The sequence below is a fragment of the Rattus rattus genome, chromosome 12 (assembly GCF_011064425.1).
Source record: "Rattus rattus isolate New Zealand chromosome 12, Rrattus_CSIRO_v1, whole genome shotgun sequence".
NCBI classification, from domain to species: Eukaryota; Metazoa; Chordata; class Mammalia; order Rodentia; family Muridae; genus Rattus; species Rattus rattus.
In genome coordinates this window covers 75,491,473-75,516,029 of record NC_046165.1, presented here as the reverse complement: position 1 = coordinate 75,516,029, position 24,557 = coordinate 75,491,473, and the positions used below count along the sequence as shown (strand labels likewise).

The window sequence follows — 24,557 nt, the reverse complement described above, 5'->3', positions numbered from 1 at the left end:
GGGTTTTGAGGCTTTTAGTGACACATCCAGGTGAGCTGGTCTGCCACACAGCAGGCTCTGGAGGTAGAGCGTTTGCCACAGGAAATGGCAGGACGGAGAGTCACCATGTGGGGGAGCTAATTAGAGCTAGGAGTGGTCATCTAGACATCACCGGAAGGACTCATGGTCTGTAAAGAGAATGGACCTTGAGGCCTCTACTATCTAAGAGCTAGGAAAGAAAAATCTGTGCAGGTTGAAGACTGGGGCACTAAAAAGCCTGTTCACTTAAGTTTGTTCCAAGGAGAAGGACAAGGAGCTACATCTTTTTTATTTTTTACCCAGTTAGGACAGATGCTTCAGCACAGACTGCCTCCCTGGCTTCCTGTTACACGGGTCTGCCTCACTCACCTCCTCAGCCCCAGGCCGAAGCCCCCCAGTTCCCTTTGCTGGGTGCCACAGACACAGTTACCGAGGCTCTTGCTAACCCTAGTATGAGGTTTAAAACAGAATCTGGGCCTAATCCCAGGAAAGCGGATGAATTTCTGGGGCCTTTCCGAGAGCCTGAGAAGCTGGTGAGTAAGTGCTGTATTGGTTTGCATTTTGTCTTAGTACCGAGAGGAGGGCTAGAGAATAACAGACTTTGTTTAAAACAGGGCTGTGTAGCCCACGCTGCTCTCAATCGCCATGGCTGACGGTGTCCACCAGCTGACACTGTCCTCAAGCCTGTCAGTCCTCATCCTCCTGCCTCTATCCACGTGAGGTGCAGGACTGTGCCATCATGCCTGGCTGATTACAGCAGCCTTCTATAGTGGAATTTTGAGGACTGGGCATGTGGCTTGCAGGGTTCTGATAAAGCGATGAGAGACAGGCAGCCACAGACGCCTCAGCGGCTCTTCCTAGGCCTCTGTCCCCAGAGTCACCTTTACTCCTCTTTCCCTCCTCTGAGATCCCTCCAGTTTACCTCACTGAAGCTGTTCATTCAGTTCCTGTCAGTGGGGCCGACTTTACAGATTATATGCAAACAAAAACCTTCCCTAGTTATACTAATTTGTTCTCAAATTTGAATTAATAATTATTGTCTGTTGATAACTGACCTGTTCTAGTTATGGTTACTATTACTGGGATGAAACCCTGTGGCCAAAAGCAAGTTGGGGAGCAAAGGGCTTCTTTGGCTTAAACCTCCACAGCACTGTCCATCATCAAAGGAAGTCAGGGCAGGAACCTGGAGGCAGGAGCCGAGGCACAGGTCATGGAGAGGAACTGCTTACTGGCTCGCTCCTGGGGGCTGGCTGAGCCTGCTTTCTTATAGAACCCAGGACCACCGGCCGAGAGATGGCGCCCCCCACAGTGGGCTGTGGCCTCCCCGTTGATAACTAAGTACGGGAATGCCGCACAGGCTTGTCTGCACACAGCCTGACCTTACGGGGCGTGTTCTCAGGTGAGGTTCCTCCTCTCAGATGACACAGCATAACAAACAGCACCTAAAGTACTGTGTGGGCGAGGGAGGCAAGGAAACTGCAGGGCAAAGCTGCGCCCACTGCTGAAGCGTACATTTCTTCCCGGGTGCTCTGAGGTGAGGTCACTCTGATAATTCACTGTGTCCCCAGCCTGCATTGTCTCCATTTCACTTACAGGAGGCTATGAGAACCCAGCACGCAGCTGGCTCAGAGGCAGCACTCGATGTGACCCTTCTTTATGGGTCACCTTGGTCCTGAAGAATTCTGGCAGTTCTTTTGGGAAGACTAAATTATCGCATATGATAGAAAGCTGTTAAACTCTTACGGTGCAGAAAAGAGAACGCTCTCTACCACGCTGAGGTTCTGCGGTGTCAGAGACCAATCACAATGGTCTTAAGATCTACTCCAGGATGTGGGAGATGGCTTCTGGGTAGAGGTGCTGTCCCCCAAACCTGAGACCTGAGCCGATCCCTCGAAATGACATGGGGAAAGGAGAAACAATTCCTGCCTGTTGTTCTCCGACTTCTCCGTATGCACTGCACAGCTTGTAGTGTGCTTATATAGAAACAAATGTACAAAAATGCTTGAGAGGCACTTTATGTACGGTAAATGCAGAGTTTCTGTTTCCATAGTTTGAAGAGAGCTGAGACTGGGCTGGAGAATTCTAGAAGTTAAAATGAAAAGTAAGGACCATGCATCCATTCTCCACTGTCAGCACCGATACCTGAATGTAGTTAAAGGGTGCCCTGTCCCAGGCGCTCACTTGTAAATGTGGAACCTGTGGGAAGGATAATTAGTCGCCCCGGGATGCACGTCTTACACAGTAATCTCAGCCAGAGTGGGATCTCCCCTGTGCATAGGTCTGAAAGTGTTGTGGCCTCACTCCCACAAGCGTGTGACTACAGCTCTCTTATGTCACATGGTAGGGTTATGTTACAGGGGACCACACATCCCAGAAAACATACTCTCTTCAATCCCCAGGAGCTTTTTAGCAAGGGTCTGTGGATTATTGGATTATATCTGGTGTTTCACCCTTCAGTTAACATTTCCATTCAGACCAAGTCCAAGTACCTTGCCCAAGTTGTGCCCTCTTTAGCTAATCTAATTAGTCATCTCGTAGAGACCAGGACACAGGCCAGCAGCAAGTAGTCCTTTTCTGTCATGCTCTGAAATGCCTCTGTCCTCACCCCACTGGGAAAGACAAGAAAAAGCACCATATTTTTGTTTTGTTTTGTCTGAATTAGTTCAAACTTTCTTAGAATAAGGAGTATGGCCTCTATGTTTATTTAAGATCGCTCTAGACTGTTTAATAACTAAGATTTGATACTTGGTCTTAGCCAAAAGGTCGGTAAGGATGTACAGTTCATATGAATGGATTATTTAGAAAGTCAGAGCACATGGCAGACAAGTTGACAAGTTAAAGACAGAGTAGCCCACACCGTGGGAACGGTTGAGGAAATAACAGTTGTTTTATATGCAACCAATAAAATGTGAGTGTGGCTAACTGGAAAGATAAAGATTAAAAATGTACTAGGGCCTGAGACTTACTGCCATACCTTTAATCTTAGCAACTGGGAGGCAGGCAGAACTTTTGTGAATTTCAGGCCAGCCAAGACACTCTCTAAAACAAACACCCACACAACAAAACAATCTACTAGGGTCAGGCATGGCATGCATGCATGCCCAGAGTCCCAGCACTGAGGGAAGCTGAGGCAGGGGGATCACGAGTTTAACCAGCATGGGTTAGGTGGTGAGAACTAGTTAGGGAGGAAAGGACGGTGCTGTTGGAGCTGGTAGAGCACTTGCTCAGCGACTGTAGAGTCCTGGGTTCAACTCCCAGCACTGCTTAAAACTTCAGGACTGTGGAGGCAGGAGGATCAGGAGGTGGTCAAGGCCAACCTGGCCTACATGAAACCCTAAAAACAAAATAAAACGAACAACATAGGAAACATAGAGGAGCGTCCTTAATATTTCCTACCTCTGTGCCAAGGTGTGATTTTTAAAAAAGCAATTTCAGGAAACAACTTTAGAGGATTAATTTACATTAACTAAAAGCCCTTTCTATAATGTATCATTCAAAATCAGCGTATTTTCTGGCTGCTAACTCCACGGAAAGCGGTTAGTTTGCTTCTGTTCTTCTTGACCAATGTATTAGAAACAAGCCAGAATACAACTTTTCGGTTAAAGATGTTGGACGTTGGGGAGATACATTTCTCTTGCTAGAAGCAGCAGCCAGGGCCTAAGTCAGCTCTGTTCTCTCTGTTCCAGGGCATCTGTTATGCACCTTAAGCCATACTGGAAGCTCCAGAAGAAAGAGCGCCCTCTTGAAATCGGCAGGGACACACTGAGGCGGCCTGTGAACCACGGAAACACGGACAGTGATGCGAAGGGCAGAGCCAACTGCATGAAACCCACCTCCTTCCCTCCCGCCTCTCCTGTCAAAGCATCGTCTAGAAAGCCTTTCGGGATCCTTTCTCCAAATGTTCTGTGCAGCATGAGTGGGAAGAGCCCCGTGGAGAACAGCTTGAATGTTAAAGCCACAAGGAATGCGCCGTCTGCAGCCGTGCACCAGACTGAAGAAGGCCTGCCGGGGAGCTGGGCTATTGTCAAACCTGGAAACACCAAGGAGAAAATTGCGTTCTTTGCAGCCCACCAGTGCAGCAATAGGATAGGCTCTATGAAAATAAAAAGCTCCTGGGATATCGATGGGAGAGCCACTAAACGAAGGAAAAAATCAGGGGAACTTAAGAAAGCCAAGCTACAGCTAGAAATGATGAGGGAGATCAACAGCCAGTGCTACCAGTCGGAGCCGTTTGCCTGTGGCGTCGAGCACTGTTCTGTGCATTACATGAGTGACAGTGGGGACGGTGTCTATGCTGCGAGGCCTCTGTCAGTGATACAGATGGTTGCCTTCCTCGAGCAGAGAGCCACTGCTCTGCTAGCTAGCTGCACAAAAAACTGCACAAATTCACCTGCCATTGTGAAGATTTCTGGCCAGTCTCGAGGTATGCCACCTGCACCTGAGCCCTTCTCTGCTCCAGACACTTGTGAAGAACCCAAGGAAAGAGAAAATCCTGAGACTGGCAGATCCCAGAGTGAGCCGGTCCGTGTCCTTGACATGGTAGCCAGGTTGGAGTCCGAGTGCCTGAAGCACCAGGGCCAGCGGGAACCTGGGAGCTTGTCACGGAATAACAGCTTCCGTCGGAATGTAGGCAGGGTGTTGCTCACAAACGGCTCTCAGGCCAGCGACAAAAACAGAGAGGGCTCTGCAGACACACCCGGCACTCAGGTGCACCCCTTGCAGCTGGTATCTGTGGGTGAAGGACCCCCTGCAACTGACCGTTCTGCAGGGGAGCAGGCCTGGGATGGCACTTCTCAGGGCTGTCCCCCATTGCCGGCTGATGTGAGCTTCCACACGGACAGCACCGAATCAGAGCCGGCTCAGCAAACAGCTGTGAAACGCTGCAGCCGCGATGATGTAGAAATGGCAGAGGAATTTGATGAGTTGCCTACAGATGCTGTCAGCTGTAGAGAGCTTGGAACACTCACAAGCCACAGTCCTGAGCAGAGACAAGAACCTCTGTGCGTTAGCATCGCTGTGTGCACAGTGGAGAAAGCCCAGCCACCTGCGCTAGACCCCCTTGAAGAGCCTCTTCCTGGGATGCTGTTCTTTCTGTCACCTGGGCAGGACCAGCAGGCGCACCCCCAGTTGAGTGAACACCCGGCGACAGAGGCGACAGAGGCCAGCCAGCCTCCAGATGCTGCTGAGGGCAGCAGTGCCCGTGAGGAGAAAGAAGCCTCTCTGGAGCCGCTGGTCCCAGCAGCCTCTGGGGAAGGACGCACCTCGCAGGGACTTGAGGCAGCCGCGTGTAAGAAGCAGGTGTCTCAGGACTTCCTGGAGACCAGGTTTAAAATCCAGCAACTTCTGGAACCTCAGCAGTACATGGCATGCCTGCCTCACCACATCATGGTGAAAATCTTCAGGTTACTCCCGACCCTGAGCTTAGCAATCCTTAAATGTACCTGCCGCTACTTCAAGTCCATCATTGAATACTACAACATCAGGCCAGCGGACTCTCGGTGGGTCCGAGACCCACGCTATAGAGAAGACCCTTGCAAGCAGTGCAAGAAAAAGTATGTGAAAGGGGACGTGTCCCTGTGCCGGTGGCACCCCAAACCCTACTGCCAGGCATTGCCGTATGGGCCTGGGTACTGGATGTGCTGCCACCAGTCTCAGAAGGGCTTTCCGGGCTGTAAGTTAGGCCTTCATGACAATCACTGGTTACCCGCCTGCCACAGCTTTAATCGGGCAATCCATAAGAAATCAAGAGGGAGTGAAACGGAAGAAGAGTGCTGAAGGCCCGCCTTGAGGGGTGCGACCTCACCCGGCCCTTCTGGATCTCTGCTCAGATCTGACTGCCACTGCTCAGGCATTTTAAACTGTTTCCCAGCTATACAGGAGATTAGCTCCATGACTGTATGGTGGCGCCTCACTTTAACCTATCCAGCTGTGGAGGACTCCTGCCTGCTTCCCTCCTTCCGGGACGTTCAGACGTCACCAGGCGGTCTCCACCAGGGGACCCTGTATCTGGAGTGAGTGGGAAGGAAAGCAAACCTTTGAGAATTTATGCCTCAGAAAAGAAAGAGCAGGCACCTTACCCTGGCCCTCGTGTGCTTGTTCCTGTGAGAATGGTGATGGAGACGGGTATGCCCTGTGCTGTTTACAGTGTACATAATGGGTGTCTGCACAGGGCTGTGACGTGCACATTAAACCAGAGCGCCTTTACCTGTAGATGAGTGCTTTGCCCTCTGTAAATAACGTGATTAAAATTCAGTATTGTATATTATGAACGGCTGACTAAGCATAATCACCACAGAATAAGACTATCATATAATAGATTAAAATGTTGTGCATCCTTTTGTCTGGTTAAATTTTTTTAAAAAAAAACTTCAATAAAAAATAAACATTTTAAATGTGGTCTGGTCTTAAAATAAGGCTTATTAACTTTATGAATGTTCGTGTAAATGTAGGTGGTGTTAGAGGCGAGCAAAGGAGGGTGTGACCCCCCGAAGCTGTGCTGGGAATCTAATCTGGGTGAGCAACAGGTTCTCCTCACCGCTGAGCCGCTGGCGCCCAAAGGTTTATTTTGTGCGTGTGCGTGTGCGTGTGCTTGCCCGAGTGTGAGCTCACTAGGGTGGCAGATCACCACTGTGGAGCTTGAGTGCCTGTCAGCTGTGATCCCCCAATGAACTCAGCCAGATTCTCCTGCCTACGTCATCCGTCCAGATCCTGGCGTGTGTGGGTATTTTGCCTACATTTATGTCAAATCACATGCTTGTCTGTGCCGGCGGACGCAGAAGAGGGCGTCCAATCCCTTTGAACCGGAGTCTGAGCGGGTGTAAGCCCTCATGTGCTTGCCGGGAACCAAGCCCCAGTCCTCTGGGGAGCAGCAGTGCTCTTAACTGCAGTCACCTCTCCAGCCCCCTCGTCAGAGACCTGTTAACGGTTTTGTCTTCAAGACACTTGTAGGGACTCAGCCTGGGATCCCAGAGCTCTGATGAGGCAGAGAGGAGAAGTGCGGAGTCTGAGGCCTACCTAGGTTACAAGAGGAGATACTTCAAATGCACCTGTAACAAGGCTATTCAGAAGAAGGGTGGCTGGCATTTTATAGTACAGAATCACCTTTCCTTAAATTGTTTAAAATTTTTTAACATTTTGAATTTGACCAGTGCCTGCCATACTCCCTGTCTAGGGAAGTAATATTCAAGGATTCCCATAGCCCGTCCCTCAGATTCACTTAGAGCCACTGGGAGCCTTCATGCTTGTGGACATAAAGTCAGAGCTCTAAAAACAAAGTCCAAAAGCCAGATTGGTCTGAAATGAAACACACAAAAACAACAGAAAGCCTTCTTATCAGCACAGTTGCAGGTAGGGAGGCCAGATGACAAATTTGGGCGAGTGACAGGGAAGGGCAGTGGTTACTTTGGGGGGCACACATTTGGCCAGGACCCGCAGGGAGCAGAGGGCAGGGTGGCCTTTAGGTAGAGCCAGCTTGGTCTGTGTTAAGGAGAGGGGCACCAGGCCAGTGACTTCCAAACTGGGATCTAATTCTGATTTTATAATTGTGAGTGTGTTGGTATACAAGTGAGTGTATGCATCCGTGTAAGCCAGAAGGTGTCAGATACCCTGCATCTGGAATTACAAGCAGTTATGAGTGTTGAATGCCAAACTCGGGTCCGTGGCTCCTAACTGCTGAGCCATCTCTCTGAGTTTGGGTTTTTCTTTCATCCTTCGCCGTAACTGCCGAGCGCAGGCTGAAACTGCAGTGATCCCATGCCAGGGAGGCCACCCCCTGACAACTGGACCATGCCATGCTGGCCTGGAGACTCAGACTTGGTCTGACACCAACACGAGAGGCTGGGAACAGCTCATCTTCACGACATCTGCTGTTGGCATGTGCCAAACCGGCAATCTAAGTGTCCTGTAAGTTTGTGTGACTCACTTGGGATTAAAGGAGATGACACACAGGACAACCAGGGGAGTGACGTGCCTTGCACACTGTGTTCAACCCTTGCTGCCCGCGGCTCTCCCATGCGGGAGATAAACAACTCTGGTCTTCATGAGTCAGCATCCCTGACCTGGTTATCACATGCCCTGCAGCTGCGTGTGAAGCTGAGCTCACTGAGCAGGGGCACGGGATGGCCCCAGGTCACTTGGCCTTACCTCAGAAATAGATGCCCGTTTGCACCGTGCAGGACGTGCTTCCCAGTGCTGAACAGAGCCACAGACCACCACCAACCCCATCCCACAGCCACGGACGCCTCAGCCAGAATGCTCTCTGAGACTCTGTGGCCCCCTAGTGTCGAATGTAAAATTAATGCACTCGGTTTTAAGAGTTTGCGTATAATATCTGTATACCACACGCATGCTGCTCTATGGAGGCCAGGAGGGCATATGTCCTCTAAAGTCCCCTAAAGATGGCTGTTAGCTGTCCTGTAGGTGCTGGAAATGAATCCCAGTCCTGGAAGAGCAGCCAGTATTAACCCTGCCTGTCAGAAGTCCCAGGAAATAGCCACTCGCATGTCCTGCCATGTGTTCCTTCCCATCCTGCACTGCCAAAGGATCACAAAATAAACACTCCTTTGGCTGGGGTCTCACCCTACCCCAGTCAAAGAAAACGCCCACTTTAGCTCCATCCTTTGCTGAATCTGGGAATTGGGTCCCCATCCTGTCCCTGAGACTATTAGACTCTCCTGTACCAGTTGGGGAAGGAACCAAGGGCACAGGCATTGTACATGTATGACAGTACATAACTTGTAATCCCAGCACACAGTAGGACCACCTCTTTGAGGCCTTCTTAACAAAACTACTAAGCATGTGTCTGTTCATTCTATACACTGTTGGCCCCACTACAACACTGGAAGTCAACCCCATCCTTCTGCTGTGGTGGCCCCTGTATCTCGGGGGGAGGGGGTTCCCCTGGCCTCACAGAATAGCTAGTTTGAGCACCTACCATCATTCCCTCACCATGATCGCGTCCCATGTTTGATCAGCAGTCCCTCTACAGTTAAGCCAAATTCCCAACAAAAGAGTTGAGTACCAATTCAGTGAGTGCCGCTGGCAGGTTTAGACAGCTCTAGCTCGTTCCATAATTGCCTATGAAGGAAGAGAAACCTGAAGGGAACTTAAAGGACCTTCGCCTCTGGACATCGCTGATCCCGGGCAACCAGGTCTGGGGAAGTTCCTACAGGAGCTGTGGCTGCACCACTGCCTGCTCGACACTGCTGCTGCCAGCAGCTCCCAGCCGCAGGCTGTGGGCAAATGCTTATGGTCTGGCCCTAGTCGTCTCTGCAATGCGGACTTTGAGTGCCTGTTAGCCGTTTGAAGCCATTCGGACAGTTTGTACGTAAGTACTCCCAGCTCTTTGCCACACCTTCAACTGCCGCCATTTCTTTGACAGACTGGCTTTGTCTTTCTTCATCCACAGACTGCTTCATATATGCCATAAAGTCATTTGACACCAAACCCTTCTTCACACTGAACACTGCCAATAACGAGTCGATGCTGTCAACTGCCTACCAGGCACGAAGTCCTGTAATCGAATGCTGAGCACACAGTGGAATCGTACCCCTCAAACTTGTTTCCTCGGGGTTCATGCAGGCTCGTGTTAGAGTCTCAGAACTAATGACGTGCCCGTGTGGGAAGTGCACCATGCTTCTGACACACCACTCCTAACTTCACGGAAGTTCGTGGCCACGAATGATACTCGCAAAGGCTTGTGGGAAGAGCAAACATTGTGGTTAGGCACCTTTGGGTGCCTCAAGTTTATCTGTGTCTAGTTGTTGATGCAGAACCTTAAAGCTGTAGTCTCCCACTCTAGGTGGCCGGCCTTGTTACGTGTGGAGAACAGGGTCACTGGTTAGGAGCTGGGAAGTGAAGTGGAATGGGGCAGAGACTGCGCCCTTATGGAATAGAGGAAGAAACCCACCAAAAGCCAGGGAGGCGACAGCCTGCTATCTGGTAAAGGTGTTTGCCTTGCAAATCTGGCAACCAGAGTTTGATCCCTGGGATCCACAGAAAGGCCAACAGAGAATGAACTTCTCTGAACTTCTTCTGATCGCTGCAATGTTTGTTAAAGCACACACACTCCCTCTAATAAGAGTAATTTGTACAATTAAAAAGCCATGAAACCTTTCCCACCTCTTAAGCCAGTGTTCTCAACCTTCCTATCGCTGGGATGCTCTAATACACCTCCTCACGTTGTGGTGAGCCCCAACCATATTTTTTTGTTGCTGCTTTGTAATTTTGCTAGTTATGAATTGTGTTTTTAAATTTTATTTTTAAGGATTTGTGTTTTTTCCAAAGATGTATTTATATGAGTACAGTGCTGCTGTCTTCAGCTACACCAGAAGAGGGCATCAGACCCCATTACAGATGGTTGTGAGCCACCATGTGGTTGCTGGGAATCGAACTCAGGACCTCGGGAAGAGCACTCAGTGCTCTTAACCGCTGAGCCATCTCTCCAGCCTGCTAGTTATGAATTGTAATGTAAATCTGTGTCTTAGGTGACCCCTGTGAAAGGGTCACTGACTGTCCCCCAGGCTGACTGCTGTCCTAAGGTCTCTGAGTAGAGACAGGAGATTCTACAAAGGCATCTGTTCTAGAGGGTTGGTTTTTCTTCTCGTTTAGTAGTGGAGTCCAACCCGGGGCCACGCTAGGCAGACTGCTCCCCACTGAGCTGTTCCCCCACCCTTTTAAAGCTCGCCTTGTTGGGTTTAAAGCTCGCCTTGTTGGGTTCTAATTTAGAGACGGGTCTCAACTGTCTCAGGTTGACCTTGAGGTCATTCTACCTCAGCCTTTCCAGTGCTGGGTGAACTACCATGCCGGCTCCCCCCTGGGTTTTCAGACAGGTTCTCATGATGGAACGTGGAGTACCGCCTCCTTCCAAGCGCTGACATTAACAGGGATGTGCCATCACACCGAGTGCAGATGGAATTTTTAGGCTGGGTTTACAAAAATAAAAACAAGTAGGCTCCTGAATGTTTCCTCTTTGAAATGCTGTGTGGGAACTGGGCTCTCAAGTAAGCACTGAGACAAAGTGGCCTATGCCCAAAATTACTCCTGAGAATATGGTGCCGACCACTGGGCAGAAGACCGCACGCTGTGTGCTGGCCAGGGAGGGCTGGCTGCTGAGGTAGGGCGGTGAGCGGTGCAGACACCGGGAAGAGCGGAGTCCACCTCCCGAACAGCAGGGCACTCGATCTGCCACGCTCTTTAACTCACTTTCCTTCCTCTTCTGCACACGCTGAACCAGCACTGAATCTATGATCTGACACTGGCCTCCACTGTGTCGTATGAAAAGTTGATGTTCTTTTTTGAAAAAGTAGCCGGATAAAAAGTGGAAAGTTCTCCCGTGGCATCACATGACCCGTCTGCACAGCCGTGTCTACAGCTTGATGGGAGCCTGGCCCACCGGCCTTCCTTATTCTGGCCAAGCTGCTGGCCTGCACTCGGCCCGTCCTCTGGAAGCCTGCAGGCTGCAGGGAGTGTGGTCCTTGGCTCTGCTTTGCCTTATCCTCCATCCCAAGTAGAGACGGGAGGCAGGCTGAACTGGGACCCATGGTATGAGCCTCTCCATGGCCATCAGTCTTGGCTCTGGCCTCCTTGAACCTGCTAGCAGATTCTGAAGAAATGACTACACTGTGAAAATAAGCAAGAGCGTATGTGCAATATCAGATGTGGACATGGGGATGTAACATCCCCAGTATTTGCCAAGCCCAGGGTAAGAACAACACCCACCTTCAGCCCACCCCCATCCCCTGTGCTCCTTTTCTCGCCCTCTGCAGAGCCTCATCTTCAAATACCTCAAGGGGGTTTGTTTTGTTGAGACAAGGCCTCACTAGTCTCCCCGGCTGTCCTGGAACTCACTGTGTAGACCACCAGGCTATCCTCTAACTCAGATATGCACTTCCCAGTGCTAGGATTAAAGGCATAGGCTGCCATGTCTAGCCAAACATTTAAGGCTCTTCTCTGTGGAGGACAAAGCACAAGGCTCATCCTGGAAGTGGGAGTCCCCAGATGAGTCCAAGCCTTGCTTCACAAGGGCTGTGACAGAACCAAGAGGTGAGTATGGCGATGGGTCTGAGGGTCCACAGGCCTGAGACGGAATGGAGGAAACCCACTCAGGCTCCTGGCCACAGAGCAGGAAGGAGGGGCAAGGAGACAGCCCAAGAATGCCTCGTGTAGAGTACACAAAGCAGGGATGTGGTCCGTGGGCCAGATACTTTCCCCAACTTAAAGCTCCTTAGAGGACACTGGAGAATTCCCTCCTCGGTGCCTAGAAGAAGGAACCGAGTGTCTAAATCTTAAGGCTCTTCAGAGGCCTTCAGTACTTTTCTATATATCTATTTCCAATTATATCTATTTCCAATTCAGAATAGGCAGTTTCTTTCAGTGAGAGCACGGGCAGTGATGTGTAAGTTCTATCATCCCCCTCCTCAGTGCAGCTCTACCTCATGATCGTCGGTCTGAAGAGCTGTAGAAGGCAGGCTGATTCATTTCTGAATTTCAAGGGCTCCTCTGACAAGTGGACAGTGCAGTGGGTGCACCTTTTCCAGAGGTGCCTGGATGGATGCTTGAATAGAAGATTTGCCAGATAGACATTGCGCTGTCAAGAATTTTACCATTAAAAGTGTATTATTGTAGCAAAAAAAAAAAAAAAAGAAGGCAGGCTGATGCAGTGGGCCTGGGCAGTACGCCGGGAGCAGACGCTCTACCAAGCTCCCAGGCGATGCTCACACTGTAGTTAGAGGCTCATCCAGCAGGAATCAGGGGACGAGCAAGTAGCTTGGGCATGGCTGGGTGCTGGGGAAGCTCTCAGCTCTTAGGATCTTCTCTAAGGCCATCAGGAGGACAGAATTCACTGAAACCGTCCCCAGCAGCACTCACCAGAAAGCATGGATATTTCCCTGTCAACACCAGATGGCCTCCTTACTGGTCATATGCCTTGCCCCCGCCCCGTCAATACTGACCGTACACGGGGATGCCTTCTGGCTACTGAGGCCAAACCAATTAGCAAGTACCCAACCCAAGAGCCATGTGCTTGTTTATGCCAATGATACCTTCAGAATCTTTTTAAATTTAGAAAAAAATGTGCTATTAAACATGTGTAGGAGAGCACTCTCCTCAATACCCAGGTCTCTCTGGAAGTCACAGGAAATGCTAGACCACCACATTCAAAGGTAGGAGAGGCATGGAAGATGGGTGCTGGGAGCACCGATGTCAGCTGGCTCCAGCCCACTGTCATGACTCACCTTGAGCCTATGGTCAATTTAGTGGCTCTTGAAAAAAAAGACAGCTTGGGCACAGTGACACATACCTTTATTCCCAGCACTCAGGCAGGAGAGCAGGCAGATCTCTGAGTTTGAGGGTAGCCCGGTCTACAGTTTCAGGCTAGCCAAATCTGCACAGGTTTTTTTTTTTTTTTTTGATGATGTGTGTGTGTGTGTGTGTGTGTGTGTGTGTGTGTGTGTGTGTGTGTGTGTGTGTGTGTGTGCTTTGCCTGCATGTGTATTTGCAGCACATGCATCCTTGATGCCACAGAAGTGACATCCTTGAAGCCAGGAAGTGACAGATCCTCTGGAGTTTGGACAGTTGTGAGCCACCCTATGGGTGCTGGGGACTGTATTAAGGTCCTCTGCGAGAGCACCAAGCACTCCTGACCTCTAAGCCATCGCTTCAGCAATGTTAAGGTTTCGGTGTGTTAAGGTTTCTATCAGACCCTCTGTCACACCCAAGTACTCTGTATTCCTCCCTACAAATACTAGACGACAGACAGACAATCAGCTCTTGCTGATTTACTATTGCAATTCTTTAAGTTTGCCCCAGGTTGCCAAGAGAAGAGCGAGTGAAAGCACTTGCCAGCAAGACTGCAGAGCTGTTTCAATCCCTGGCCATAGGAGGGCAGACTTACCTAAGCTCCATTTGACCTCCACACATGCACCTGTGTGCCCCCCCCCCCCCCCACAAGCACAGACAATAATGTTCAAACCGTTACCCTGGTGGGTTTTATGTTACAGAAAATTCACCTCATCTTCGCCAGATGCTTGGGGAGAGGCAGTGGCTCACAGCAGAGAGCTCACACCACGCCACACCCGAGCCAGGTTCAGAGCCTGTCCTGAAGCTCCCCACCCACCAGCAGGTTGTCCTTTCCTTCCCACTGTCACTCCCTGCCCTCCCTGTGTGCACCACACGCTCACTTGCTCCCCGCTGCTATGCAGGAAGACGGGCGGGCGGGCGGGCACTCAAGCCCACATCCTCTCTGAGCTCTCCATCCCAGGAAAAGCAATGGGTCGGCGTGAGTGTCCCTCAGTGTCCTGGCTACAGGGTTCTCCCCAGTTCTTGGCCCTCTCCAGCTCTAGCCAGCTCTCCACATCCCTTGGTGGCTACTGGTGCCCGTCTGAGAGATTTTTGCAAAAAGGATTCTTGAAAGCTTGCAGCCGCCTAAGGCCTGAGAAACACCGCTGAAAAGAAAGCAGGCTCCTCACGTGCATCTCAGAGGCTCACTCCTCTCCAGATAAGGACCACTGCCCTTTAGAGAATGAAGCCCACAAGTGATAAGCAACGATTGCTTGCCAAAGCTGAGCCATCACCATTAAAGCCAGTAACCGGTCACTTGAAAACAATTTTCTTACCTAGCAAAAAAAAAAAAAATCTTCAAAATTTATTTTTGAACTGATATGACGTACTCCAGGGTTAGCTTGTGCTCTTGCTACTCCATCGACGTAACAGCAGAAATAAACAGGGACCAGGAGAAGGGCGCACATAGCCAAGTACTGTTAAAGGCTTTATTGCAGTAATACAACAAAAGTTTAGAAAACATCTTTATGATCAACCTGACTTGCAAGTTCCGGTTGCAGCAAGGGGGTTCTGATGTGACAGTTCTTTCCCGATGCACACCGAACCCCGCCTAATGCTGACCCCCATACCATGGTAAGTTACATTTCTTGGTTCTATGTAAGACCATGTAAAGCAGCCTGTGTGGTGCCTCTGAGTGTCTATTAGTATTACCTTGTTCCAATAAATCATTTTAAATGAAAACCATGATCAACTTCTATGGCTTTTGGTTTAAAAAAAAAAATACCAGCTTCACTTTTTTCCACAAAGCTGTTTGTGTATGGTTCTGGCACCTACACAAAAGGTTCTAATGAGCAGCAAAGAGTATGGGAAACGAAACAGTGGCTGAAATGTGTAGTCGAGACTATTTACAACAGGGGGTCCAGTGCAAAATAACAAAATCCCAAGTAGGTGAGCAGCCTAGGTGGTCCGTGCTGGATCACTTAGTGTGACGGAAAGTGACAAACGTGCCTCTAGTTGAAACTAAATAAAACGAAGTCCCTGTCCAGCCCGGTGCTCCTGCATCTGCAGTTAGAATTGCCGTTGGCCTGAGCTGGCGACCTCTGTGCTTCCTGCAGCTCCTCCGAGCTCGCGGTCTCGCAGAGGTTTGTTCCGGCACACTCAGTCTCTCAGTCTACAAGCGGCAAACACAGGCCCAGCAGTTGCAGAGCTGAGCATGGAACAGGCTCCAGCCGTCCGTCTCCTCCACAGCCGGAGCATCTAGAGCTAGGGAACGTGGGGTCCTGGCGAGGATGGAGTCCTCTCTACAGCTCTACTACAGCAGAAGCTCCACAGCGCCTCAGTCTGCAGGCAAAGTACCACCCAGAGAGTGAGTCAGCAGGAGCTGGGGTGTGGCCGGCTGCGGAGGCCCCGGCTGAGGTACCACCACACCAGTCCCAACAGGACGATACGGTGACAAGGCCTGGGGTTTTCTCACAGAAGTCTGTTACATAGAACTTCCTTTTGGAAGTTAAGAAAAATAAAAACTACTTACGATGAATTAAACATAATGCCTCTCTTGTTCTAGCTTTCTCTAAGATTGTCATTAGAACGGCCTCTGGGGAAACCCCTTGATAGCTGAGCACTTCCTGGGGCAGCCACTCGGCTGCCACACACTGCACAAGGCACTGTCTTCAGAGCCTTGGAGACCCCACAGGCAAGCAGGGAGGTTTCCCTGGAAACACCTGCTACTAGTCAACCCCACCACCACCACCACCACGGAAGAAACCAGACAGCAAGCAAGGGGCCACTTAATCATCAAGTGGTCAACCAATGCTCAGGGAGCATTCAGCTCATCCAGGGAATGACAAGGAAGAAGGTCCCGGGAGTGCAGGACAGAGAACTCCGAAGACTCATCCCCCTTCAGAATACAAGAGAAAACTGTTTAGACAGCCATTATCCCTGCAGATTCCCCCACTCGCAGATATGGGTCCACAGAAATAAACCTCGTTTCTTTGGTGTGTAGTAGGAAATCAGGAATGTGACACACAATGACGACAGCAGTGAGCTTTCACCTCCTCCCTCCCCAGACAACACCTCTCCCTGATGAGGCCAAAACTGCCACTGGCCTGCTGGCCGGTCTCTCGAGAGGATGACAGAAAAACAAACTCAGCCTTTGTCTTTCAGTCCTCATGACCAAGAAATGTCTGTGTGCTCTGACCAAAGCCTAGAACTCAGTGTCAGGAAGACTCGGCACCCAGGGACCAGCGTCCGGAGGACTTGGGGCCCAGGAAGCCCCAGCTCAGGCCCTCCCCCTCCTCCTCCTGTCCTGACGATAGCTCCCAAGCTCTACCAACTACACAGACAAGGTCATGAGTGCAGTGGGGGATTCCCAGACACAAAATGAGCAGTTTTGGTCCCCACTCGTTAGCGGTGTCCAGTGTAAGCTTTGAACCAGGAGGTCACTGAGGCCGCAGCAGAGGAGATCATCCCACCAGCGCTGCTGCTGGCTATGGGAGGGGACGCCTGGGTGCTCTGGCTCTGGGAAACTTCTACCGGCTGGGAAGGGATGTCACAGAATCGTGGGCTTGGCAGGTTCTCCCAGTCTGTGCCCAGGTCAGTCTCTTCATCGCTCACACGCTCGTCTCCACTCACATCTGATTCTCCAGCAACTCCAGGGTCCACAAATTCCATGGACTCCTCGAGGTCTGCTCGCACTTCAAAAGGTCCTGACCTGTGTGCAGACAGAGGGGCTGCATAAGACACTGCCGTTCTCCCACCCCACAGTCCTTTGAGTTTGGCATCACACGATACGGGAGAGGAAAGGGACTCACCTTGCTGTAAGAGATTCCCAGCATTTCCTTCTGTGTGTGTGTGTGTGTGTGTGTGTGTGTGTGTGTGTGTGTGTGTGTGTGTGTGTGTGTGTGTGTGTGTGTGTGTGTGTGTAGCAGAAGGGAGCAGGCATGCATGTGAGGCCACGGGACAGCTTTCAGGAGTGACTCACATACTCTTTTTTAGAACGTGTGTACACCAGGCAAGATGGGTGATTGCCCTGCCTCCCATTTCACTCCAGATGTGTCACCTCATTCACCTGGCTTTTTCCATGGGTTCTGGAAACCGACCTTGAGTCCCATGCTTGCAGAGAGAGCACCACAGCCCACTGAGCTGTCCCCTAGCCCCACGTCTTTATTAATGATTGAGCGACCTGACTCCCTTGTCTTTTTCTAGGTTTCTTTTCCACTCCTCATTGAAAGACTGGCTAGCTCTGGATTTTTTTCTCTCCACTGTAGATGCTGCAAGCCTGCTCACTGTTGTCTCTGTAAGGCACGAGTGAGGTCTTTCTCACTAGAGTGAGTCCCTGCACAGTAATGTGTGCCTTCTCTGTTTTACAGAGTTTTGAGGTTGGGGCTTGGTTAAAATCTCTTTCCCCACTCTATGAATATAAAATAGCCTTTTCTATTAGGTCTTCTGTGTGTCATTTTAAAAAGGACCTTTACTATGTGGAAGTTGTCTTTATATACAGGATATAGTATGAAGACGTTTGCCTCCCTTGAATGCCAACTAGTGAGACACTGTTGACCACGATCAGCTAACCCAGCCCAGCAGCTAACCCAGCAGCTAACCCAGCCCAGCAGCTAACCCAGCAGCTAACCCAGCCCAGCGGAAGCGCAGTCCTGTGGACACTTAGATAGTCTAATGTTATTCACATGCGAATGTGGGAAGGTCTGTAAGTATAGAGATACTGGGTGTGGTACCTGAGATGAGAGCTCACTAAGTGGCCCCAGGCTGGCCCCTAGATACTGAGGTTAAACAAGCCTTGGGTGCCTGTTTTTCTGTTTGTGTTACTGGGGCTGGAGTTCCCAGAGCAATTGGGAGAGATTTCTCCCTCCACCATGCGAGGCAGAGAGGACTGAGGTCAGGGAGGACTGAGGTCAGGGAGGACTGAGGTCCTCAGGCTGGTGGCAAGTTCTTTCACCTATTAAGTCATCTTGTTGACACCCCCCCCAAAAAAAAACCTTCTTTTTTAAAAAAATTAACTTTATATACAGAGTTTGGGAAAGGGCTTTCGGAATCAGTGTCTGACATATCTGCTTCAGTCCTCACCGGTCTTGTCTGAACTGAGAGAACGATGACAGACTCTAGGCCTCAGCACCAAGCGGCCATTCTAGAACTACATGCCACAGAACACCTCGCTGGTCTCTTTCTACAGACGCTCCCCAATGTGGGAGCTGAAAATGAGTCAAAAAATGCAAACAAACAAATAAATGTGAGCGCTGCGCATGCTGGCTGCTGTTTGACCTTCAGCCACTCTCACTCCTCCCTGAGGGCAGGATCCTATTCCGTGCTCAGGCCAGCCTTAATTTGTGGTCCTCTTGCCTCAGCTCCCTGAGGGGCCAGATTATAGGCATTTGCCACCTCAGCCAGCTCAAAAACTCATTTGCTACACCACATAACAAACACCAGCAGGAGTGTTGACAGCCTACAGTTTGTGGGAAAAAACACCCAAAGAATGTACACATCAGGTGTGTCCCATTTTACACAAATGTGTACTGATGAGGGCAAGGACGCTGGGTAACTAGAGCAGGGCACCGAAGATGAGCCTCTCCCAGTCTGTGCTCTTTTGGGCTTAGTGACTAAGAAGTCACCGAGAGCAGGCCATGGAGCAGAGCCGTAGTCTGTTACTGATTTCTGTTTTTTAAGCTGATACATTTCAAGCCAGCTCATTGTATGACTCTACCAAATGGTGACCAAACTGACTGGAGATGAAGAGAAACCCTAGACACAGCCTATGCAAGCACAAAAGAGCATGCACAAGAGACAACACCACTTCCAGGGGCAGGTTAGAAAAGACACTGCGAGCTTCAAGAGAAGCACAAGGCACTCTATGACACGTCACATGCTAAATGTACCCCACTGCAACTTTCTGTCAGGAACGATGAAGGATCACAGAAGCCCACACATGACCAGCTGCTTCCTTCCACAACTTTTATCCTTCCCACAGAATGGGGGACCTGGGGAACGCTGGATACTCTGCCAGTGAGCGTGGCCGAGAAACAGCCCCACAGAAACAACGCTTAGCGAGAAGCCCAGCCCACGTCACTCACCTGCCCAGGTGCTCGGAGTGCGGGCTGACCAGATGCATCAGGTTCCTCAGTGTGTGCAGGGGTTGCAACTGATCTAAATTAACATGCTAGAAAGAGCAAGGCTCCATTAGTACTTTGAAATGCACAGCAATGAAAAGTGAGTTCAAAACCCGGGACTTGTACCTGAGAAGAACAAAGGTAAAGGATGTTTGCGTTCAGTTTCCTCACTGCGCGGGTCAGTTTCTGTTTGCTGAGGTTTTCTCCACAGAACTCACTGTAAGACAAGCATACAGCTTCTCAGATTGCTCTGTTAAAATGTCCTCCTCAAGGAAATATCTGAACTACAGTTCAGACCAACACAGCATTCTTCCTCCTCAGTAAACTGCCTGAAGCAGACTCTTCCCAGTCCCCACACCTAGGGGACTGAGCAACTGCCCCTGGACCTGCTGCCATAGCAACAGGAAATGCTGTGGGAGTGACGCCTGTGGGAGCATGAAGAGGGGACCAACCACCACCCACTCCTGCGGAATGACCGCTGTAGACTCCAGGGGGCACATGTGAGCTCCTCCCCCTCCCCCTGCACCTCCCGGGACTCCTCTGCCTACAGTTTTCTTCCTTACTGCCCTGTCCATGGCCTGTTCCCTTCCTACTTCATGCCCTGGACTGGAAATATAGCTCAGAGGAAGAGAATCTGCCCATCTGGGTTCAATCCCCAGTACACAAAACAGAAGGGCACTGCACCTCCTGCTTTCAATGATCTCACAGGCCCCTGTCACAGCAAATGTGTAAATTATGGCTGTTCATTACTTGAGCACACACCTATAAGCCCAGTAACCAGATACTGAGGCAGGAGGATAAGACCCTGCTTTAATATAAAAAAAAAAAAAAAAAAAAAAAAAAAAAACACCCAAAAAGCAAAATACTTCAGTATAGGCTGCTACAATCCAGTGATAAGACATTTACTTGTGCTAGAAATGCAAGGGTGACTAGAGGGTGGGCTCTTAGTGTGAACTGGGCAGACTGTGTCTTTAAACACTTAACCACTAGGTTTTCATAAGAACAAAACCACCCCCTCCAAACCCCACTGGTACAATTCACTCAGCTTCAATGCATGGAGACCTGCAGCACCCTCCTCATACAGATGAACCTCTCCTTCAGTTAGTTAGTTCCCCAAGAGTCACACGACCCCTTTTGTGACGGAACGAGACAGGGTCACCCTCAGAACCAGCCTTACATCTTAGTCAAACGCTCCTGGGCTTACACTGGCTTTTCTCTCAGCTAGCGAGAGGGCACTCCAGAGAGACGGTCAATGGTGACAGCACTGCCCCCGCAGTGACTTACCTGTTGCACAGCTTTTTGGGAAGGTTGATGTCGAGGATGTGAGACACGATGTTGACTAGCTGTGTGGCATAGCCCAGCGCGGCGCTGATGGTGTAGGCAGGGTTGTTATGCTCCATGTCTGTGTGCACACAGAAGGGAGGGGTGGGGGAGTGTTTCCATTGTAGGAAACAATTACATCACTGATAACTAGGATTCACTCTCACTCCATGATCAGACACAAACAGTCCAAAACAGGCCAAGCATAACTAATGGTCTAGACTGGCTGGACCTGCCAATGTATCGTCTCAGTAATTAATGACCAACTTAGCCCATGTGGCGGCTCATGCCTGTTAACATCAACACTGGGAGGTTACGGAAGGAGGCCAGCCTTAGCTACGTCAGACCGTTTCAAAAGATGGAGGGTTGTCACATCCACTGTACCTTTGCCTACCCCCAATCTGCGGGCTGTTCTCTTACATCAACTCCAGAGTGCGGTCCCTTGGACACTTCTTTTCAACCTGGGATGGCTGGATTTCAAACCAAGTGAACACAGCCAAGTCTCGGGGGAAAGGCTCAATCTATCATGGCGGCCTAGAGCAGCTAGCCTGAGAGTCTGTCTGTGGGTTTGTCTTGACTACGTTAACTGACGTGGGAACAGCTAGCCCACTGTGAGTGTCCTGTGGACTGAGTACAGACTGTGAGCTGAATCCTCGCCTTCACGTTTTCCCAATGATGAACTACAATCTGTAAGTGCAGGCTAAAGCAAACCCTTTCTCCACAAAGCTTTGTATTTTGTAACAGAAATGAAGCCAGGTGACAGGCCATCTCTCCAGGGAAAGACAGAAGGCTACCTGCCACCTTTCTCAGGCAGCCTACAGTCATCAGCACCCAGCACTGTGCACAGTACAAAGCCCCGCTCACTGACTGTGCTCATGTGCTCATGGTCACTCTGTGCTGGCGCCATGAGAAATGCATGCTGAGTGACTAAATGAGCCATCCCTTCTCCACAGAGGACAGACTGTGGGGCATTTCAACTTCCACCTCATACTCCAACAGTGTGAAGCTGTAAACTAAAGCCACAGGCAAGATACATCTACAAACAGGAGTTTTTCCCTCCCTTCTTTCCCATAAGAGATAGATACGGCTTGGCTACGTAGCTCAGGCTGGCCTTGAACTCTGGACAATCCCCATGACTCCGAATGCTGGGATAATCATCACGTGTAACCAGAATTTTTTCTGCCTTTCTCTAGGAATTAATACTAACCCAGAAGTGAGCAGCCATCAATCATCGAGTGCTGAATATAAAATGTGACATATCCATACAATGGAATAGTATTTAACCATAAAAAGCAATGGAGTACTAACATATGCTGTGATAGGAACTTTGGGAAAGAAGGCTAAATCGAAAACTGCAACACTGCATGACTTCACTATCGCTAGAAAGCACACTGCCTCCCTAGAGCTGGCTGGGGAAGAGGAAGAGGGACAGTGTGACACCTTCAGAGCACAGGGTTTTCCTCTGGAATCAGGAAAAGGTTTCAGATGGGCAGAACTCATGCTTAACGGACGTTGTGCACACTAAATCCAAGTGTTCATCCCAGCAGTGTTCACTCAGGCATGTAGAGTTTACCTCACAGATTATGTACCCAAATACATTTGCAATGACTTGTTCTGCTTCTCACCAGGTCCTTGGGTTGTTTTCTTCTCTTCTACCCAGTTATAGTAAGCAGAGTAGTCCCCATTGTTCGGCAGGCTGATCCAAGGGCCCGTGATGCTAATGCTGGTGTCCCCGTTGTGGTCGTCACAGACCCATCTTCCGGAGAGGTACGTCGTCCTCCGGGCCTCAGCAAGCTTGCTCACCATGCTGGAGGTCATGGCACTGTCAGTCTCTGAGGACACGTCTGCAGGGTCTCTGCAAACGAACAGCAAAGACTATTAGCAAGCACAGCACACATCTAATCCATGCTAAGAAAAAATTACAAGCTACGACAGAAGGTGAGGTCTTCGTGTCCTGTCCAGCCACATACATGTGCAGTCTGAGAAACACAGCAAGAACGAAGCCATGTGAACAGCAGAGTACACTCATGTAAATAAAGACTGTAACAGCACATCATACATGGTACAGCATCGTGGGACTACGTGGCCTACTGCTCACCACAAGTCATTATTTGCTACACGACTACACCGGCATATGTTTTCTCGGTAAACAAAAATTTCAACCTTATAAAAAGACGCAAGAGTTTTAAGGTTTCACCCAAATTGCCAACTTAGGAATATGCAATGATAAAGACTGGGAGGCCTGGATCCAATCCTCATACTGAAACCCAAAGCAAAACAAAGCCCAGTGAGTAGAAGAATTAGTCTGTAAGTTAGGGGTTCATGTGTCCCAGACTGGCCTTGAATTTGCTCTGCCACAGAGGCTGGTCTTGAATTTCTGGTCCTCCTGCCTCAGCATCCTTAGAGCTAAGGTGCCATCACACCCAGCTACCACGGTACAGGAATCAGGTCACTTACACTACAGTCCTACTCACTCACCCACAAGCCCTGTAGCCACAAAAGCACTGTGTACAGGATGCAAAGTTAGCACAAGACCTCTGCACTAGCTTCTCCCTCCCTCACAGGCCTGATCTGTGTCTCCATGCCAACTGGTGGTAATTTAACTTTTCTCCACTGATCCAAAATACTCGCCAACTTTGTATCTGGACTTTCTAACGGCATTGATGGATTGAACCCAGGCCATTTGCTTGCAGCCTAAGGGCTCTACCACTGAGCTATATCCTGGCCCCTTTGCACTTTTTATTTTGAAACAGGGTCTCCTTAAGTTGTCCAGTCTAGGCTTAACTTGAAATCCTCCAGCCTCATCCTTCAAGAGACTAGGATTACAGGTTTGAGCCACTAGGCCCAAGTGAACTTTTTCAAAAGCATCCAGATGACTGATAAATTCTAGGGAGTGGGGAGAACCATTGTCCTCTCTACCCAGTCTCCTGAGAGCCCCTCTGCACTAGAGTCTCAGCGCTGTCTCCTCATTCGGCCTCCAGTTAACAGAAAAGGAATCAGGTTTGTGGGTTCAATAGTGTGTCTAACACATGCACAACTAAAAATGCCCTGGCTGGCATGACTACACAGATGACAGAGCACAGGCCACCCCACCCCTTGTCCTGGCTGCCTCCCCAGCCTTTATTTACTGTTAGCTGAGGATGATGAGGACAAGTTCCATTATCAGGAAAACCAACTGACCCTCAAGCGAGGGGCAGTAAATTAAGTGCTGACATACTGAAGACATAGGGCTCGGCACCTGCCCCTCCCACACCAAAGCCTTCTTACTGTACCTCCCAGAAGTCTTCACTTCATCCATTGGGAAGATGACAGAGGTGAGCTCTAGGATGTGTAACCTCCGCAAACATGCCAACCGATCGTAGTGTTCCCTCAAGTCACTGGTTTTCTTCTCCACCAGGTCCCCAAGCTTGCGGTTGTGCCGCTGAATCTTCTCCTTTTTCTCTTGGTGTCGCTGGGCTCGGCTGTAAAGCTTCTGGTTCTTTTCCTTGTTCTTGAGGAGGCCTTCAGAATCTACACAGCAAACCAATGACTGAGCAGCTGTGCACCGCAGGCTCACAGCGGCTTCCCTCCACACTCACTGCTGTGCCCTCAGAGAAGCTTGACTAGGGCCCTCCTAGGGAGAGCCCCTGGGTCATGGAGTCTAAGGCTTGCTAGGGCCACTGTACTCAAGTTAAGCCTCATTTGAGTCACAAAAACAAACTGCACTCTAAGACAGACCCCTAGGAACCATTTCTCTGGACCCGTGTGTCACCCCAGCGGTCACTTTACTTTGGTGCCATTAGCTGCTCTACAGCTGACTTAGGCTTTTCTCTCCGTGCCTACTGT

At 50.0% G+C, this 24,557-nt stretch overlaps 2 protein-coding genes across 7 annotated transcripts in view; one reads left to right on the top strand and one right to left on the bottom strand.

The window, feature by feature from the left end:
* Positions 1–6,414, top strand: part of Fbxo34 (F-box protein 34) — a 66,932-nt gene extending 60,518 nt beyond the window's left edge. For 5 of the 6 annotated variants that reach the window (XM_032917233.1, XM_032917232.1, XM_032917235.1 and 2 more), the window contains one exon: positions 3,705–6,414. In XM_032917233.1, the coding sequence (XP_032773124.1) occupies positions 3,715–5,793 (2,079 nt within the window). In that variant the 5' untranslated portion in view covers positions 3,705–3,714 and the 3' untranslated portion in view covers positions 5,794–6,414. Of the gene's footprint in view, positions 1–321; positions 811–3,704 lie in introns of those variants that run through there. The other variant, XR_004389597.1, reaches the window with a different exon arrangement.
* Positions 6,415–15,962: 9,548 nt separating this feature from the next.
* Atg14 (autophagy related 14) overlaps positions 15,963–24,557 on the bottom strand; it is a 30,392-nt gene continuing 21,797 nt past the window's right edge. Inside the window, exons 5-10 of the mRNA XM_032917647.1 lie at positions 24,005–24,242; positions 22,358–22,587; positions 20,697–20,814; positions 19,539–19,629; positions 19,377–19,462; positions 15,963–17,005 (exon numbers count right to left, since the gene is read on the bottom strand). Of these exons, the coding sequence (XP_032773538.1) occupies positions 16,699–17,005; positions 19,377–19,462; positions 19,539–19,629; positions 20,697–20,814; positions 22,358–22,587; positions 24,005–24,242 (1,070 nt within the window). The 3' untranslated portion in view covers positions 15,963–16,698. The remainder of the gene's footprint in view (positions 17,006–19,376; positions 19,463–19,538; positions 19,630–20,696; positions 20,815–22,357; positions 22,588–24,004; positions 24,243–24,557) is intronic.